The sequence below is a fragment of the Heliangelus exortis genome, chromosome 1 (genome assembly GCF_036169615.1).
Source record: "Heliangelus exortis chromosome 1, bHelExo1.hap1, whole genome shotgun sequence".
In the NCBI taxonomy this organism is placed as follows: Eukaryota; Metazoa; Chordata; class Aves; order Apodiformes; family Trochilidae; genus Heliangelus; species Heliangelus exortis.
The window spans coordinates 75,173,404-75,194,661 of NC_092422.1; the positions used below are offsets into that span (position 1 = coordinate 75,173,404).

The 21,258-nt window shown below is 38.2% G+C and overlaps 1 protein-coding gene across 7 annotated transcripts in view; it reads right to left on the minus strand.

Annotated features, from left to right (window-relative positions):
- Nucleotides 1–381: 381 nt before the first annotated feature.
- CTPS2 (CTP synthase 2) overlaps nt 382–21,258 on the minus strand; it is a 71,057-nt gene continuing 50,180 nt past the window's right edge. For 4 of the 7 annotated variants that reach the window (XM_071748786.1, XM_071748763.1, XM_071748771.1 and 1 more), the window contains 5 exons: nt 18,562–18,658; nt 16,471–16,526; nt 15,011–15,107; nt 11,811–11,955; nt 3,814–7,357 (listed from right to left, as the gene is read on the minus strand). In XM_071748786.1, coding sequence (XP_071604887.1) covers nt 7,192–7,357; nt 11,811–11,955; nt 15,011–15,107; nt 16,471–16,526; nt 18,562–18,658 — 561 coding nt within the window. In that variant the 3' untranslated portion in view covers nt 3,814–7,191. The other 3 variants (XM_071748796.1, XM_071748814.1, XM_071748805.1) reach the window with 1 other exon arrangement.

A 21,258-nucleotide genomic window follows, 5' to 3' on the forward strand; every position in this document is an offset into this window, starting at 1 on the left:
TGGCCTCACCAGGGTTAAGGGGAAGGATCACCTCCCTCAGCCTGCTGGCAATACTCCAAATGCAGCCCAGCATTTGGCTGGAAAAGGCACATTTGCCTTCTGCAGTTTTGGAAATGGGATGCTGCTGCTGCTTCTATCAGCTCAAGAAGCTGGAGCCCTTGTGCCAGTGATGTGTGCAGTTCCAGGATGCTGCTCTGTGTAGCACAGTCAGCAGGAAGGGGATTGCTAAGGGTGCTGAGAGGTGAAGGCACTGTTTCCAGCTTCAGTCCAGGTTGTGCCTTTTGGTCTCCTCAGGTTGGTTTTTTTTTTGATAAATCACACCTTCTCACAGGCAATACTACTGACAAAATTAAATGAAAATTTCCCTCCTTGACACCACAGTTAGCAATTGGCACCACAGTTCTTTAACACAGTGGCTAAACACTTCTGAATAACACAGTTTAATGTATTTCAAAAATACATGTGCACATTACACACAATTTGAGGAAACACTTCACTTTTTACAAACCAGTGGCCAGTGTATCTCACTGGAGAAGACATACAGTGACACCAGTTCTGTAAGTACCTGCTATTTCTAAGGCACACGTTTGCAAACCACCTTAGAAATCTAAACACTACTTTAGGAATAATGTTTAAATTTCTTTATCATTAAAGCCCCTTCTAGTGAAGAGAGAAATTGGCTGCATAACCTGACGTTTTCTAAAGCAATGCAAAGCTCTCAAACTTACTGTTTTACAAAGCTCTAAACAAGAGACTTGGTGCTTTTCTTGGTGTATAGGTATTTACCTTTTGATGAAGTAAAAAAGTCACTTTGCCCAAAACCAAGATGACAGTTCAAAATTCAGGGTTTTTTTATAGGAAAGGGAGCCCCAGGCAGCTGGGGCCCATCAGTTACAGAGCTCAGCTTCAGCTTCTGTGAGAGCCCTGACAATGTCCCACTGCTAACAAGATCCAGCCCTAAACATGCTACAGAACCTCTCACCTTCCCCTTTGCCTCAGGCTGCACTCCTGGCTTTGCAGGGCTGTCTGCAATTTTCATGCAGTGGAATAACTTGTGATTTCTAAATTAAAATACACTGCTCTCCCCTACAGGGGAATGAGCCCCATGACTCCACATGGAGTGGTCACTGGATGAGGGAAAACAAGGGTGAACCTTAATTCACCTTTTTATTAATTTATTGAAATTAACTGAGTGTTGCACAGCTGGAGCCCAGATCATTCTCCAGGTTTAGGATTGGGCCTTCTATTACTTTCATACAAGTGCTGAAATTACATTTTACCACGTGAGTGTATTTACTTTCTCCCTTGCAAAATACAAATACAAAACCTCCTTCTAATATCACTATTGTAATTTTGTAGGTCAGAAATATATTTGGTATTATCAGCTTTTCAGGAGAAAGAGCAAATAAACTTGAACTTTTGTGAAGTGAAATCACTTATAAAAGCAAAGTGAAAAGACTTTTATACAATATCAATTAGTATAATCACAAAGAGATGAAATATAGCAACAATTTCTCATTTGTACATATTGAACAGCAAAAGAAGTAAAAAAATATATCTCTACAACAAGCTTAACAGGGGAAAAAAATGAAACAGTTCTCTACTCTCATGGATAAGACAACTTTCCATTAAATTTTTAGTGCATTCTCTCTCATTCACAGGAATTAATGCATTTTATCTTTTTATTCTAAGGCAAACTGAAAACAACCAAATCATCCTTCAAATTAAGAACAGTGTGAACTAGTGAATTAATATATATTCACCTGAGATCATTCTGAAATATAGGACAAAATCAACAGTGATTAACAGCTAAGGTGCACAAACATTTTGTCATTTTTAAAGAGGAACAGCATTTATACAGAACAGTTTTTTGCTACAGCACAGTAGAACTGTCTTCTGTAAAGAGAATTATTGAAACGAGTATAGGAGGAGACACTATGAGGGCCATAAGCAGCTTACTCTTCTACTTTCTTCTATTAAGTAGTGTCTTGTTCCCAACTTTCTGTAACAAAAAAAAAAAAAAAAAAAAAAAAAAAGAAAAAAAAAAAAAAAAAAAGAGGGAGGGGAAATTAAGAATAAGCAGGGAAAAAAAAGTAATTACTCATAGTATTTATTCTCTAAATAAGTTTATTTCATGCTTATGTTAGTTTCTCTTAAACCCATGGACGAACTCCAAAGTCATCCTATGATAAATACTACAAGTAGATATATTTCATCTAGGTCAAGTGGCATAATGCAAAACCACACAACTAAATACAGTCTACATGTGTACCCAGCTCTGACTAATGGGTAGAAATAACCCTGAGATAAAAATAAATGAATCAATGCTTCTACCCTTCTTTTATACCTGGAATTAGTTATTTAATCCTTTCTAGAATAATTCTGCTAAATACAATCAGTATCCACCAGTGACATGTTCAAACCAAATCAGCTTGACTACTGAGCATTACTTAAAAGCATCACAATAGTACATTCTTCCAAGCACCAAAAAAGTCACAACTGCAATGGCAAACACAGAACTGCCATTCAGAAATTCCACTGAGGGAAGCAAGATCAAAGATCTTGCCTGTCCTGTACTATGTGTCAGTCTCAAGAAACAGAGACATAGCAATGTTTGCAGGTAGGAAAGATCTGGGCCAGAGTGAAAAAGAAGATTTCTTCTACTTGTTTTTGGTCACTCTAGGAAATGCACCAGGTCATGAAATCATTTAACATTCTGTTCTGCACTGTCATGATTTGGGAGTGTAATATTATCTTTAACACGTGGTACATGAGAAGGGAAAAGAAATAAAGAGGGGGAAAGAAACTCCTGCTGCAGCTAAGGACTAAACTCAATTTCCTAGCATCTCATGCCAGTATTTTAATCATGAGACCATCAGGCTGAAAATGCATCATTCATACTCAGCCTTAATCACCTGCATGGCACAGCTGCTTAGAGACTACACCATGTGAGGGGAATAAAATCAGAGCAAAAAGTCACGTCCTGATACAGAAGTGCTCAGAAATACTGAAAAGCATGAATGTGCACATGCATCAGAGTACCACACCAGCCACAATTTCAGGGAATCTGTGTAGGAAAAATAAACTAAGATTCAAGCTGTGATCTTGCAGAGGTGAGGTGATCCAAAGGAAATAGGATCTCCAAACTGAGCAGAAATTTAGGGCTATCATGCTTACAGGTGAAAAAACCACCCCAAGATCACTTTGGCAAAGCCTATGCTAAACAGAGCTACAATTTTATAAAACTTCTTTGTATTTCTATCACTCTGCAGCTTCAATTCAAGTATTTATCTTGGGATGTCTTTGTTGGATCAATGCATCAAATGCAATTGCAGCTGCACTTTTGTTTTAAGGTGAAACAAAAAGTCATGTTAACATGGTGTACTCCAAGTGATCCGAACTTGCAAACTGAAGTGACAAAGAAAACATTAAAAAGCATTTTCATTATATCTTCAAATACTAACAAAACTTGATTTTGTGCACCATCCTACATATAAGCTGTACCAGAAACACTTTAATAAGAAAAATGCAGCATTAAGCAGCAGAAGAGAACAATTAAGTGCTGCAGGCAAGGAAGGAAACATAAACCCTCAAATGGGATTTGAAGCAAAAGGGAGAATCAAGATAACTTTGCGTCCTGTTTTAAGTCTAGAAGAAATAAATGTAATAAAGCAGTACCAAAATGATTTTGTTTACCTCAATAGCATCATCCATTTCTGTGATCTCATAGAATCATTTCAGCTTGTTTCTGAATTAAAAAACTCTTTCTCTGGAGAGCTGTCATCGCTGAGGTCACTGTAGCTGTCACTGTTAAAAGCAAAAGGCAGTCAGAAGGATCTAGAAAAAAAATACTGCATTTAAAACCCTCCAACCCAGATGATCTATACGACAAACACTTTCCTCAAATGCAACCCATTTCTAGGAAACTACTTCAAGCTCATGCTCGATTTTGGTATTTGTACATGTTTCTCTACAGGAATGGATGAAAGTTTGGAGCCTAAGAAATGATGAAGAAAAAAATATTCTACCATATAAACAGTAAGTTCAATTGCTTTTTGCTTGGCTCTTGTAAATTTATTCTGTGCTTTGCCAATGCTGTGCCTGCAGCCATCATTAACAACATGGTGAATAATAGGTACTCAGAGCAAGGCTAAAAGGAATTTGTTCTTTTACAATACAGGAAATGGTTGTTTTGACCAATGAAATATATTAAGAAAACTTTGTTTACTCAGAATGGTTCAATTTATACTTCCATTAAAATTCTTGCTATTCCAGTCAGAACCTAATAATTTTCATTGCACCAAAGCAATATCCTGACAGCTCTTCCTGAGGTTTTATCCCCTTCTACTGTTTCCTGAGAGAAGCAGACTGTTTTTCACTGAATAAACTGCATGTTTTGTACACGTCCAGAAAAAAGAGAACAGTGAAGAACAGGAATCATTACAGTGACAGACAGAAAGAAGTGGCCATTAACCACATTTTCAGTCAGCTGTCTGCTAGGTCTCCAGGCTTATAGTAACTCCAAGTGCACCTCTCCAGAAGAATCTCCAGCTTCAGTCTCCTGCTACCACACTTGACTTCTATAGTCTCTTTTCCAGATACTTGAATTTCCAAGAGCAGGTGCCAGAAAGGGGAGGCCAAGGAACTGACAAGTACATTTGAACAGCAATAATTCTGGTCAGTCCTGTGATACTGCAGAGCACAGGCTATGGTTAACACAACACAGGTGGAGATCTTAGACCTTGTTTGTGTGAGTACATCAGTGTCAGCCTCAGGTACCACCTCCACTCGAGGCACTGCATCCCTGTCTTGTCCCATCTCATTCTTACCACACCTACTTAGATCCTCCAGCCAACGGGACCTCAGTCACATCAAGGTCCCCACCTTGGGGCATGATCTCCCAATCAGACATCAAGTACACAAGCAGCTCATGAACCACCCAAACAACTGATTTATCAGCAGTGAGTGCCTGCTGTGCAGTGTTGCAGGGGGAACTACATAACCCCACAGCTGGAGATTTTTGATCTACAGGGCAATGTGGAACAGTGAACAAACTGCATTCAGTGATGCTGGTGCTTGTTTACTGAGCACTGCTTTGTAGCCTGAATTTCACCCTCCTGTCTTTGCAACAAAAAAAGTAATCAGTGATGAAGTAAAAGAGACATTTTAGCAGAGTGGGATGGGAGGAGTGACACCAACAGTCATTTAATTTCTACCTCTGACTGCTAGGAAAGCCTCCCACAGTTACAGCAAAACGCTGTGTACCAAACTGTGATATTCTGAGTGTTCTAATGATTATTAAAACTTTGCCTACAGCATTGTGCCTTTTCTTTGCATGACACACATGTTGTTGATGCAGTTCTTGTGAAGAGTGTCATATCAGGCTAGCGAGAAATGCTCAATTTGATCACTCCACCAGCTGGGAAACAATTACACAGTTCAAGTGAGGAAAGTGTTGTTAACAGGATGATCAAGCATGCCAGATGCACACAGACAAACACAACATCACTGACGTTGTACTTACTTCTTTCTGAAAGTACCCATGGAAACATGGAATAAAAATTCAGTATTATTAAAACAGCTTTGCATTTTCACATCACTGCAAAATAGCAAAAATTGTCCATAGAATAGAGGGTAAAACTGTGATTGCAGAGAGCTGTGTAATCTGATGACAGCCCTGATTTAAGCCCAAAGCCTTCAGAGGAGGATTTTTTTTTTTTTGGTCTCTGCTGCCCAGTGTCAGACACAGCCCCCAAAACCACAAGCTCCCTATACAGCAGTATGAATAGATAGATGCTGAAGTAAAAATGATCTGGAGACCAAGCAATGAGATGAGTGGAGAAGTGCCCAGCTTCATCTCTTGAAGAAGTTGGGTGCTGATCCCCAGCCAGCACTCTCATCATTGGACCTCCCCACTCAGTGACACCAGTTTTACAGGGCTTCACCCATAGAAGCAACCACACAATGCTGGATGCTCCCATCATTTCCTTGACTTACAACCCCAACTCCTGTTTCCAGAAGCTGAGGGCCATTTGTCTTGGGACTATCCCAGAGGCTAAAACACTTACTTGTCTGATGACAATTTTGTTCCTGTTCCCACACTGCCCCGTTCAGCACAAAGTCTGACCACACATCCCAGACAAGGGCAGGGCCCCTATCACTGCATTCTTGAATTCTGCAATAACATCTCACAGTTTCCCTTACTTTAGGGCTGTTCTGCTGGGTGTAAGTCAGTTTTATCTCTAACAGGCAGGTCACAGTGGCAAGAAAAACAGGGGAAAGCCCCAGGTGAGGAACAGACCCCGGGCTTCACTCAGGTAACTAAGAGCCTAACAGCTTCAGTTGCTTGAATTATATCTCTCAGCACTCCCAGAAGCTGTAGCACCATGTTAACAACTTGGGCTCCAAGGAAACCTGAACTTCTTGAAGAGATAAGCTGTCAGTGGACTTGAAAGCAAACAGGGACTCATGAATCTTGGTGTATCTGCACCTGGGTGCTCTATCTTGAAACCAATGCTGATGTCCAGTTTGTGGATTTACTGCAATATGAACTGTATTCAATTGGCAAGTAATCTGAAAAAAACCTTCAGGTGGTATTAACCACAAATGAGACATCACCTCTCTTCACAATGTATTCTTCTTCCAAATTACACTGAGTTGCTACACAGATATGAGACACAAAAATCAAATGGGTACAGGTACAAAATGGGTACTCCTTGAAAGTTCTGTTTGTTTTGTTTGGAAAATCTAGATCAACATTCTTTAAAAATGAAGGATTTCACACAGTTTTAGAGGGCCTTTTTAAATCCTTTTTTTAATGTATCACTGACCAAAAAAAAGTCCTTTTCCAGATCCGTAAGCAATTTGAACAATTGTTACAGTAATGTTATTCCCTGAAAAGACAGAAGTCAGACTAAGTGCACTTCTTCCTCAATGCAAATCAAAGATGAATATAATTACATTAAGTACAGGCTGTGTCTGTTTAAAACAAACAGTTGTTATAGCTTTCATGATTTCCTAGCAAGAGGAAAAATCTGTCAATTATTCTTTAATCCCCCAATATAAAGCTGAATGATTAGAATTATTAGAGTCATTAAAAAGAATTTAAAATAAACGCATATTTGATTGTGTAATGAATAGAACTGCAGTCACCTGTATTCCTCAGTGCATATTTTTTCAATCATTATATGATCATTTACTATGATCACCACCGTTATATGACCATTTATTATGATCACCATCACCATTATATGATCCTACGCTTCCATGAAACATCATTTCATTAAAGAATTTCTCAGCACATACCAAAGACTCCCCATTTCCAACCTGCCAGACATCTCCACTCACAAAACTGGACCTAGGACAACAGGTTTATTAGGATCCAGCATTACAAAAATGACAACCAAGATGCCAGAACATATCGGGGTGTTATAAAAGCCTAAGATGAGCCTCATACATGGGATTAAACTCATACAGCTTTAGACACCTTCAGCTGAGACAGATATGACAAGGTTTTTACAGTCAATGGAGAAAAGCAAGCATTTGTAGGGCATATGTCCTAACTGACTCAACCATTACAATGAGCTCTCTGGCTCCTTTGAAGTGCACATTCACATAGCAAGGACAGAAAAAGGCCTGGGGTGACTAGCTCATAAATATCTTCACTAAAAACACCCAACAATACAACAAAAATGTGTCTGCCATAAGTAATCGTTATTAAGTTCATCACTAAGTACCACTATGGCTGAGAACAAAATTCCTTACATTTTCTGTGATTTTCTGTATGAGCTCTGAGGGCACCAATAGGTCTTAGCTACCATGATCATTGCTACCTGGGGCCTCCTCAAGCCCCAGGCCCAGGATCCTTGTCACCCAGTCCTTGCCTGAGCTATGCCACAGGCGTGTCTGTACCCATCATCTGTAGTTCAGTAGTCACTTGTTGACTCGACTTTCTGACTGAGCCCTGACCCAGCTCCTGACTTTGCACTTCTGCACTGCACTGTCTAGGACTTGGTGACTGTCCCTGGAGTTGGTTCACTTGCCTTCTTTGGCAGCTGGGGCAGTGACTCTTGCTGGTGAGAATACTATCCCTTAGTACAGCTCTCATCCCTGGCTCCTGAAGGGTCCTCTTTTGTGGAGCAGCTCTTCTCTTGCTGCTGTGTTCAAGTCCTCAAGCCACAAGATTTCCTTCACCTTCCTCTGGATTGGGCCAATGGCAGAAATATGATGCTGTGCCAGCTGTGTTATTGGTTGGGGACAATGTACCAGAGATAGCTGTGCTCACACCTCCTTTGCTCCTCACACACTAGAATGTGTCACACAGGCTGTTTCCTGTTCTCTTCATAGGTGCTTGCTCAGTCATCCCTACACAGCTGGTTTGGGAGACAGCCAGACAATGTAAGGGCAGTAAGCACCATATGGGCAAACCTTTTGAGGTTGTTTTTTTCTTCAGGCACCACCCCTCCTGTCCTCTGGACACTTTTGTTCTCTTTTGCTGAATGCAACTGATAAGTAATCTTTTATTAATAAACTGCCTAGAACTTAACAGATTACTCTGTGAGTACATAGCATTGGATTGGTGCCTCCATTAGCATATTCATTGATGACTTACAAAACTTTCTTTTGGCAGCAGTCCTAATTGCCCACACTTTCTCACCTAGAAACATTCCTCACTTCTTACATTTCCTCCCACCTAGTGGACATTTGTGTTTAAATTATTTATCTTTAGCCTGTTACTCTCTTCCTTCAAAGAAACACATATTATCATCTTTTTCAGCTCAGGTTTTTAAACTCTCTCTTTTTATAGTGTGTCTTTCTTCTGAATAATTATTTCATCTCTTTTTAATATGATTTATTAAAATATACCATTAAAGCACGGTGGTCTACTCTTATAGGGTATTAATAAAGATGTTGGTTGAGGGGAAAGAAGAAATAAAGCTTGGTGATGCTAAACTTGCTAAGGGAAAAACAACAAAACAGCAAAATGGCTTTACTGTACATCAGTGCTTTTGCAATTCATATGATACATTTCCCAGAGAAAGCACCATTTTTATTCCTTTAAGTGAAATTCTGTGAGAGTCAGTAAAAGCAAATATTACATCTGAAATTCCCCTCTTCATCCTCTAGCTTTCTATTAAAACCATTTGAGTGTTGTACAGGTTTTTTAGTGTCTCCTGTGGTTCTAGTGTTCTCTGTCCTTTAAACTGGCAGGCCCTCACCTTCCTCAACTCCTCACGAAATGGTGACTTGAGTATTTTCATGGCAAGATTTAGAAAAGGTCATGATTAAAAAGCCTTCATAAGGAAATGAAGTGCATGGCTTTGTCTGATGGTTAGGTAGTCATGCCATAGAGCACGAGGCTGAAGCCACAAAGGCAATGTAGATTCCTGACTAACACTTCAGGTAACCAAGTAATAGCTCACAACTGAGTTAGTCCAATCCTTTGCTCAGTTCTTGACTGTCTGTGTGCTTCAAAGCTGCTGGGAACTAAGTCTACCACACAGGATGCATTGTGGTCTCAAGCCAGGCATGCTCTTGCCTACGTGTAAGCATTCTCAGACTGCCTACTAGACTAGGCCTCACAAAAATTTAAGAGAAGATTTACTCACTTTTATGTATTTAGGGCACTCTCCTGGCAGGTGTGATGCACCTCTGAATTTACTGTTTGTTTTGCTTAGAAGCTATAGCTGTGGTCCAGGTGTCAGATGTTCTAATACTGCGTACTAATTATGGGGCTGTAAAATGTTCTGGAGTAATGATTTCCTGCTAAGAATCTCATGCTAAAATATGTATTTCCTTATGTCTCAGGACAATCATTAACTCTCTTTTTAGTGTTTTTAATAGCCTACTTTAGGTAATCTGCTCAACCTGCTGGCTCTTTCAGGTGGTACCTTTGCTGTAATCAACAGAATGACTACTATTCATGTAGGCAATGCTGAATGAGGTGTGCAGAAAATATTCTCCTTAGATTTGTTATGACATCCCTTAGCTTTACTGTTCAATGAAATCATTAGCATTCTGGGGTGAAAAGGTTTAAATTGGAAATCCTTTCCACTCAGCAGGCAGCTATGTTAATATGAGTGGCTGTGCAGTAATTAGCACTGCCCTGCAAAATGCTCCTCTTTTAGACTTAAAATGTTTTTCTATTCCAATGCTCTTTTCTCAAGACAGAGGGGTTTGCTTGATTGCTGTGTAACTAGGTGAAATGTAAAATTTGTATTTTTGTATATAAAGTTCTGGGATATGAATTTTTGTCTTTGCTAAATGTTTAAGTGTTCATTTGGGGCTTTTCGTACAAAGATGCAAAGACCTGTGTATACTTTTTTATTGAATAATTTGATTAAGTGTAAGTGAAGCACATTCAGTAATTGCTGAAACTTAAAGTCAACATTAGAAAACATTTGCTGTGATGCTAAGGGATTTAAATTTAAATTGGCAAGACACAGGTAGATCATGCATTCAAAAAAAGTAATTTTTCTTTTATCTCAGAGAGACAAGTAGGTATACTCATGGAAGGAAGAAGTAAAAGAAAGGATTTTGGGACCTGAGAAACACAGTGAACTCTGAAGCAGAGAGTGCTCACAAGAGGAAAATACTGAAGATCACTGTGATTGAAGATTCATCTCCTATGAGGCACTTCAAAAAACTGACCTGTGTAATGCACTGGCACAAATTTTAAAAGGTAGAAAATGTTCTGACCACTACTAACAATGACAGGCTAAGGTTACAGGAGTATTTTGATCAAGCTGTAGTTTGCAGATCAGAAATTAATTTTCTTTGTGTGTACATTACTGTACAATTGGGCAGAGTGAGCAAGGATAAAGTGCATTTATGAAAGACATCTGACATGCTTAAGGAGCATAGATTCATCTGGTCTTGCTTGGCTATTTTCCATTACTACTGAAACATGAATTTCTGTTTCTCGCTTAAAAAAAGGACATAATGTTAATAAAAAGTAGTACTAAAAAAACAAAAAAAACCAAACAAAAAACCCAAACAAAAAAAGCCTCCACAAAATTAGCATTTGGTACATTGTAAGTGCCAGTAAGCCAGAGCTGGTTCTCTTCTGTATTATTATTATTATTATTCTGTGATTATTTTTTTTTCATTTTGTTATTGTACTCTAGGCTTCCCCCTGACCTCTTTATTATTGTTACTGTAATGAAACTGTAACTGTTATTAATATCACTGAAATAGACAAAAATTAGTTGACACTGGTTAGAAACTATTGCTACTTTCAATAAACCAAAAACTGTGTCCAAGGTAACAGAGTAAAGGATCTTAGTTTGGCTGAATTACCCAGTTTTGATCTACATCCAAAACCTTCCGTAAGTCATAAAATATCCCAAATGTTTTGCCTCAGGGCTGCCTCCACTACCAGATATTTATTATTTAGCTAGTGCAAAAGAAAATCAGTGTTTTTTACCTATCATCACTCAAGTACAACTTGCTAAGAATTTCACTCCTTGTGTGATGCTCTAGCAAATCTCTCCCTGTGAATCTACAGTTTATAAAAGATAACACAGGAAGCCACTAACTTTGCATGAATTTACTAAAGGTTTTTTACTTCTTCCTGGTTATAATGTATGAATCTGGCTTTAGCCCGAATAGCTTCTGAAAAAAAGGAAGTCAAGACTTGTGCTTAGTGCTTAGAGATACTATTACACCAGGATTTATGTCAGGCATGCACAAGAGCAAGCAAATAAATGCACAAAGACCTTTTTTTTTCCATTTCTGGAGCTCCAAATTGAAGGACAGGACAGTCCTCCAAAAATGTGACCATCAAACTGCAGGCAAGTAAGAAAGATTACCTTGGAGACAATTTACATCCACGCTGAAGGTATGCATTGAGTGTCCCAGTTGCTGCTAGCAACAGTCCAAGGTATGGAGGTGAAGGTTTCATGGGTCTTGAGGAAAACTCTGGGTGGAACTGAACTCCCACAAAATATGGGTGATCTACAAGATAGATATCAAAGAAAATTATAAGATGTAGGAAGAAGAGAGTAGGACAACTCTTAGGAAAAATGTTTATTGAAGATGCCACACAGAAGACCAGAATCCAGATCAGCATGTGTGAATACAAGGCAGCAGGAACCATAACTTTTTCCATGAAAAGCAACTGACAACAGAGGCAGAAGGCTGGTAAGGCAAATTAAGGAAAAATCATGCCGTGCTTCAACCTTAATGCTCGCAACGATGTAGCTAAAAGCTGAATAACAAACCTGTACCAGTATGGCAGAGGGGGATGGGGGCAACACATACACAACCACAAATTCTACATTTATCATGGTATTTTCATAGTATTTCTGTTTACAGATATATATGTTTATGCATGTATATTCAGAACATGCAAATATACATACCTGAGGCAAAAATAAAACAGTTCCCAAAAGACCGAGAATTACCATACAGCAACTACTTACACATTAAGAAATGGATATGAAAGGAATATACAGAGAAAACTTGGGCAAGGAAGCTTTAAATAGTTGTGCCTGGAAGGGATCTCCTGGGACATTAAGCCCAGTCTCCTATTACTGAATTCAGCTGCCTTGTGTAGTCTCATGTACAAAGGGTGAAGGCTCTACCATAACAACCCCTTCAGTTTTTGTGCTCCCACTAGACTGCTCTTTTGATACTCTCTCCTTTTGCTTAGAAACCTTTTCCTAATTCCCAGGACAACTTTGTTACAGCCAACTTACATCCATTTCTTAGGGTGCTCTTCTTTCCTGAAGAAACCACACAGTTTGCCCTGTGTGATCAAGGATGACAGTATCATCACCATTCAACACCAGCTGATAAGCCAAACAAGCCAGGCTGCTTCATCTTCTCTTAAATCTTCAGCCATATCCCTAACAAAGCACTTCTTAATAATGTTCCTGCTTCCCTTTTGTCTTCTTTGAAAGAATAAGGGAGGAAAAAAATTTTTGTACTCTTTCATTCTGAGCAGTTGTTACTTATTTCAATATTATTTTAAAGATGCTAACATTAGCCACCTTTAGTGCCAGGACACGGGATGAAATTAACCACCAATTTCTTCTGATTCAACAACTTTCAAAACAATCCCAAACATTCAAGCCATTTCTCTTCAGTACAGACTAAGTGATAACAAGAAAGCTGGGTTTTCTTCTACAAAGATAAACTATATGATCTAGTATTCTGCTCTTCTCTCTGCTGCTATGTCTTAAAGAGAACCTGGATCCTAAATTCATGCCATAACTTCTAACATGCAGTTTAGTTTTCTGAAGCTGTAAAACAAGACAGTGATAAAGCATCAATTAATTTGCCATGCAGCTATTTTGCTTAAAAGTTTTGCCTAAGCTATCTGGGATGCTGTTATTTCTGTGCTTCTGCTCCAACACTCCCTTCTCCCCATGGATGACTGTTTTCTTTTAGTAATCAGAGTCTCCTTGCAGTCCATTGTGAAATAATTCCAGGTTTTACTGCTGCTTTTATTCTTTTCACAGTAACATGCAATTTAAAATTGTGCCTGATTTATTTCACAGTGCTCTCTATAGAAGTTTCATGCAGGGCAGACAAAATAGCCTCCCAACACCAATGCATAACAGAGGTAAGCTATCAGGAACAAACTAAGCAAAGAACACCACAACAATTAGCAGTTTATCAATTCACATGTATTATTATTTGCTCTCAGGTTATGGTGCAGTTGCTATTATAAATAGGTGTCTATATTCAAGCTACTCTGTGCAGCATTCAAAAGACATATGCATCATAGGTCCTTTTCATTTCAGAACCTTTTAGAAAAGGCATCAAGTTTTACTTGCTAAACTCGTCCAAATATACCAGATGCCCACAGTATCAAACTCTTATCTATTTGAACCACTTCTGTGAAAGAAAGGAGCTTCCTTTCTATGTGATTTCATACTATATTTCTAAGCAGAGAGTAACTGAAGAAGACAAACTGATAGGAAGGCACCTTGAGAGGTCTCTAGTCTCACTGTCTGCTCAAAGCAGGGTCAAGTTCAAAGTTAAATCAGGTTGTTGACAGCTTTGTCTGGTCAAGTGTTGAAGGTCTCTGTCTGCCAGGATGGACATTTCATCATCTCTCTAGGTAATATATTCCAGTGCTTTTTTATACTTTTGCTATAATGCATGTACACATATTTCACACACTCAAGAAAACTGAACATACACAGGTTGTTATTGCAACCTGACTAAGAATATTTGAAGGTGCACAGGGAACAGGCCAATGTCATTATGGAGCTGGCTGTTGCCTTTAGAAGGCCAAGATGATCATGAGAGGCTCCTGATGACTGAAAAAGGCAGTCACCACAGCCTTCAAGAAAGACAGACACAAAGATCCAGGGAGCTATAGGATCATCAGCCTCACCTCAGTTCATGACAAGATTATGAAACAAGTCCACCTCCAAGGCATTTTCAGGCACATGAAGGACTGGGCACAAGCAGCATAGTAACAATCACCCTTTGGATGTAGGGAAAGCAGTAGCCTTCCTTTATCTTAACGTTAGCTTGGCTTTTGATATGGTTTCCTAGCATCCTAAGTTGGGACCTACAGACTGTGGGTAAACTACAAAGTCTGTTAAGAAGGGCTGGACAGCTGGGTTCAAGGAGCATTAGTGAGTAGTTTGAAGTCCAACTGACAGCATAGTCAGACATACTCAAAACCTGACTGATATGGCTCTCAACAACCTGGTATTTGTTTGCCCTGTGTTGAAGCAAAGGGTTGGACTAGATGACCTCCCAAATCACTTTATGATTCTACATAGCCAAATTGCACTGAGCAGGAATTGTGACCTTTTGGAAAAGAAGCATGTTTCTCCCTGATAATTAAATACACTCACAGTTCTTGACAAGTCTAAGACTTCTCCCAACATCTTCACCCATTGTAAATGCAGGTGGAGTCAGCAATATTCCCCAACATGATATTGTCTGCTATGACAGCTAAACATTGTGCCTAAAAGCCATTTAACAATTTATAGTTTACACGATTTTATTAGATGCAGAAAGTACTACAGACAAGTAAGACACTCACTCTCCAGTTCAATAATTTCCATTCTGTTCCCTTCTGTATCATGGCCAACAAATTTCAAACCTTTCTCTTCAAAGAAGTGAGTCAATTCTGGGTTCACCTGAAATATTGAAAGTAATAATGATTGAAGTTCTATTTCTTTTTTTTGGTTTAACAAATAGTTAATTATAATGTTCTTAGTATGCATACAAGAATGAAAAAAAATCTGAGAAAAGAGTTTGGAACTTTTGCTTTCTAGTATTACCAACTCTCTGGTAATAAATTTGTAAAAGTGAGCATGCTTATTAAATAAGATATGAATGGACAATTTTAAAACTTACTACATAACATCCAAAACATTAAAGACAGGTTGCCTTCTGCTTGCTGTCCTCCTGATTCTGAGCAGCTTCCATTCCTTGTTTTTCAGCCTCACTACAGTATGTGTAAAGTCTGACCTCCTCCTGGAACACTGCATTTCAGTGGTCATGACTCAAACTGTGGTTCAGCTCCTCTTTCAAATTGAGGAGCTCTGTGCTGGGCTGTTTCATTTCCTTGGTGGTGTTCTAACAAGTCAGTAAATATTTAAACTGCAAGCACTGTTACCACCATCACGTTTTCCACCCAGCTTTTTAAGGAAACTTGGCATTGTCTGAATCAGTTTATAATCTGCACACATCTCATAGCTTAGGACTCTCTGGAGTTACTGATATAGAGTAAGGTCCCTTCTGAACTCCCTCAGAGATAACTCTAGGAGTCCATCAAGGAGCCTTGCCTGTCTCCTCGGATGACAGTATCATAAATACCTTTGTTTAGATGTTCCCAAACAAAGGAGGGGACCTATACAAGGAGAGCTGGATGGTAGGAAAAAAGTGATCTGAATCAGCCTCTGAATTAATGCTTTAAGTCTGTCTACATTTAGGCTATAAAAGAATGTGCTCAACCTGAACATAATCTAAGCCTTTTAATAAAAGGCTTAAACTGGCCAAGAAGCAATGCATTTAATGATTATATGCCTCTACCTTTCAAATGTTTCACAGGAAATCAAATCAGGTAATCTCCGACATAACCCTCCAAGACCATTTTGCTAAAAAACACTGCACCATCTCTACCACAGAAAAAGCACGCTACATTTCCCCTCTAGTGAACATTTTCAAGAACACCTCTCTTCTCCATGAAGTGCCTAAACATTGAAACAGATTGTCAGAAGATGTGGACTCTGTCTTTTCAGAGAGATTCAAAACTAGATGGGACAAAACCCTGAGCAGCCAGGCCTAATTTTGAAGTTTGCTCAGCTCCAAACAGAGAGTTGGACCAGAAGACTTACAGAGGTTCTTTCCAATCTAAATCATCCTACCTAACCTTTACTAAATTTTGGTTTATGTAAGAAATCTCTAATTGGCTTTCAAGAGAGTTGTGCCAACCAAGAGAAACATCATTTACTTAAGCACTCGCTTTTGAGCAAGAAGTACCTTAGTAGTGCTTACCTCATATCGATGCCTGTGGCGCTCCTCTACAAACATTTCATCACCATAAAGTTTCCCTAAATACATAACAAAAAAGAAATTAATGCCAATATGTTGCTTTTACAATAGCTGTTACAAATATTTATTGTCATGTAAATCTCAAAAAAAATTCACATATCACACTGAATCCAACTTTCAGTTTTTCTGAGTGATAACTACTTTTTTTTAACTTACTGTTAACTGCGTTTATTCAGGATTCCTACTCAACATTCCTTTACCAGATAGGTGGACTAGATTCTGAAAGCTACTATTTTAAAGTAATTTAAACTGTAAGCCCCAAAATAAAAGAAAAAAGTGTTTGAGTGAACAAGCAAGAAAAAAAACCCTCCAGGATTTTACAGTAATTGTACGCAAAAGGTGCAGTGAAGGAAGCTCCACAGCCTTTCAGTAGCATCTGTTCCATTTAAATAGATTATGCATGGCAGCTGGCAAAATACCTTCAGTGACAGAGAATATTGTTTTTCCCTGTTTTCCTGATCTCATTACCCCAATGACTCTTGCAGTCCTCTGAGTCCAATCTGGAACACTCTACATTGCAGAGCAATTCAGAACAAGCTGGAGGTATACTGTAAATCAGAATTTAATCACATCTTTCAGTTACGGTCACGGCTCAAACTCTGCTCCCAATTTGTCCTCATGTCATTAGGATTACTGGCTTGCTTAGGGGTTGGTGCAAGAACTAGACTGCCAAGAATTTATGCAAAAATTGTAGTACTGAAAGTTTACAAAAAATGGTATAGAAGTTAATTTTAAGGCACCACCTTTTTCAAAACCTTTAATTCTGTTCAAGTTGTAAAGCACTAGAAACAGGAATCAGATTTCTTCAACAGTCTATCAAAGCTTTCTACAAGGCTTGGACAAACCCGATCACCTAAACATTTCATAACACTAACAAAGAGTTACAACATATGGTAATTGTTAACTTTTTTCAAGAGGTGTTTAGGCCACAGGTATGACACCAAAAATTGTGATATGCATATTTATATCACACCTAAGTATTGCCCAGGTTGGTCAGATCACTAGTGTAGGGATTCTCTAGAAAGGCAGATTTTTAATTAACATGCATACATACTCTAGTCTGGTCTCCTGATGAAGTAGATGTCATTTTTAATAGCTCACAAGGATATGTTCCTAAATCACTAAATATAGAAATAGCTCAGACCAGTGTCAGGGTAATATAAGAAAAAAGCTCTTATTTATCAATGGACAAGAAACCACTTTTTAAATATTTTCAGCACCTCTTCTATAACTATTGTGTAATAGGCTGATTAAAAAGAGACAATTATTACTTTCATTTCAAAAAAACATAAATATCAATGTATTTATGTTTTATAATTATGATTGCTTTTATTTTGCCTTTTAAAGCATTCGAATAATTTTCTTTTCCTGTAACAAATAATTTGCTTTCACAAAACATGACTGTTCCCAGGGCTGGACTAGGCCTAGGGCAGTGCTGGAGTTAAGCAGGGCCTGGCTGTCATTAGGACACAAATGAACAAATATCATCAAGACAAGGTGAGGACTAAGGCAGAAAAGCCAAATGACATTTAGGGCTGAGGCACACTGGCAATTTTAGGGAATGACAAAGTTCAGGTCTGGCAAAACACCATGGGTAGGAGGTTGGGTTAGTTCACCAAAATGATTCAGGGGTAGACCAAGAAGCCCAAGTTCACACATTCTATAAACTCAAGAAAGAGAATAAGAAGAAAATAAGAAAGAAAATAATAAGAAAACACTGAGCTTGGCAAGCAAATAATTAAACTGCCTAAAAGGCATTTCAGTTATTTTGACAGTCTCTTCATTTTTTATTTGACCTTCTGGACCCCAACTGATCATTTTACCAAGAATCCCAGATGTCTCTAATTTCTTTCTTTACATTCTGATCCTTAGTAAATGCATAAGGGAAAAGAATTGGAGTGAATGAGCTCAGGAAAGCTGTTACCCAGCTGCTTGCTTTAGTCCTTTAACAAAATTTGCTTTGGAATTTTTGCTTTGCCTTCTTACTGAATTCTTATCCAAAGGATATGTCATAAGAGCAAAAATGTAACTTACTTAGAACAGAATTCTGTGTCTTGAAAACTGTCCTCCTCTTCCCCAGCCTCATTGTTCCACCCATATCTCCAGGATTGTGTTCAGGCATGTCAATAACCTGTGGAGAAAAATCACTTGAACAGTTTCTCCCAAGAACAAAAAAATGCAACAATTGTGTAACAGGCTGCATAGATTTATAAACAGTAATGTTATTAACTTTTTGTCCAAACATTCCCAATTACAACTTGCCTTTGGTTTTCCTAAAGCTTTGCTCTCCGTATTAGGCCTCTAATAGATTGAGGATACTAACTGGTGTGAATGTTTCTCATTTAATGTTAACATGTTTGATCTTAAGATCAAACAAAAGCAACTTTTGGGTTGAAAAAAACCCTTTCTTATAAACCAGATGCCAAAATGTTAGCAACAGGACAATTCTGCCAAAAGCTATGTTTGCTATAAAGGGTACACAGATTTTTTTTTAAAAAAGGATAAATTCATAGACAAAAAAAAAAAAAATCCACCAAGAAATGAAAGACATAATTTCTAAAAAAGCAAGTCCAGGAACCTCAGAGTGTTAGAGGCTGAAAGATTATCCTGGGTAAATATTCCTGTATGTAAGACCCTTTCTTATACTATTTTTTATACACAGTGTTCTTGGTTACACTAAGAGGCACAAACAGTTGTCTTATTGAGGAAGTGGACGTCCTCTTTTCTGGGAAATGGGATGAAGAGAGGACACAGAGCAGCAGAATGAAGATATAAGAGGGCACTTATAACAAGACTATAACCCAATGTTGTAAAAGTGGAATACTAAATGAAATTACTCCAACAGATGTGTGCTATTTCTAGATTATTTTTGTAAGTAATTTATCATAGGAAGAAAATGAAAAAACCTTCCTACCTAATTCACCTTTACTAAAAGGTTTTTCTGACTGAAAGAAAGAATCCACAAAATACTGGGTTGCCTTGTATGAAGAATATGCTGTTTAGTGTAATATTCCAAGAAGAGAAGGTACAAATAATGGTTTTGAGGACTGGAGCAGATGGGTCAAAAGGCTGCTATGCAGGTCAGGTGCAATCCAGGATGGTGGGATTCAGGCGATGTGAGAAACCATTGTGTAGTGGAAGGAGTGAGTTTAGTTTTGTTCAATTTGAAAATTTGGGTTTAAATACTGGGTCTAAATACAAGTGTATTTAGAGGAAGCCTATCTCAGAGATGTAAACCAGTTCAAAACTGTAGAAAAACATGAGCTGAAACTTTGCCCTAAAGATCTCTATTCACATGTACACTTTCCGTGAGAAACGTAATTGACAATGAAAGGTTTTAAAAATACAAATATTCACACATATGGATAATTTGGCATTGGGTTTTTATTAACCTTAATTTGCCCTCTGGGAGTAATGAAAACAATTTCTGATGATACACTTCATAAAGTGAAGTTATTCAATTTAGAAGGGATGGTGGAAAGTGCTTAGCCTCTGGCCCTATGCCAATGGATTTCAGTTGTGCAATTATCTCTGTATAATCTTATACCTTCAAAATGTTATTTATAAGCTATATACTCATTGTAAAATGTCAAGAGCAAAAGTTGTGATCAAACCAGTGGGATATTTCAAGTCCTCTAATTACCTCCTAAATAATGAAGGCGAGGAGTGTGCAACACATTCAGCTAAAAAAACCCCATAAACACCAAAGGAAAAAAAAAAAAAAAAAAGAAAAAGAAAACGACAAAACCATAACAAAACATTCAGTAAATCCTTATCATTTCAAAGAAAAGATAGGGTAAACTGCTTTTACTTTATTTCCTTCCATTTACTTTTTTTTTTTTTTTTTCTGAAGAAGTGGCCACAGGAAAACACAGGCATCAGAAGCAGTTGCAATGTATAGAGCAGACTCTGTGTGACAGACACTGAGCCTTTGAAATAAAACACAGGTTTTCCAAGAGGTGTTGCTTACTTGTGTACATCCATACTACACACACCCTTCAAGCTGTGCTCCTGACTCTTCTTAAATAAAGTGGTTAACAAGGAGCTATCAAGTACCTCAAGTATAAGCTTCTCTTCCATTTACAAAAGAATTCACTTTAATGTAAGTTGGAAGGTTGAAGTCAAGAGGAGACATTCCTTCATTCTCAAAAGAGTATCAAGCACCTAAATACTGTTTCCTAACCTCAGCTTTAGATTTTTCTTACTAGGAATTTGGGGCAGGATATTTTGGTCTAATTGCTAACTGAATCGTGGTGTGTGGCATTCTCTGCATCCCTCTTCAAAAAATTCCCTATTTTCACCTTTTTGCCCCAGAGATACTCTGACTCTGGATCATCTTTTTGATATTCTCTGTGGCTCTGATCAACTCCAGTAACTATCACAGCACAACCCTTGATGTTTATATATTACACGAGTTTCTCTGCAACAAAGTCTGTGCAAGAAGCTTTCAAAAGCAAAGTGGCACTGCTGCCCTAAAGCCTGAGGACAGTAATAAGCATAGAAAAGCAACTCTTATTATGGAAAATTTTGCCATATTTTACAGAATTTGATCAAAGATGAACTTTCAAGTGGTGCTTATTTTGAGCAACTGTGCAACTGAATAGATTCTTCAAAGAGTTTACGCCTCCTGCCACAGAATAAATCAGCTCTTACTATGCATTAGTTCTTTGAAGAGCACAGAACAACAGACAGAAAAAGCAAGAAAAAAGCATCAGTAGGGAGGGTGCAAGA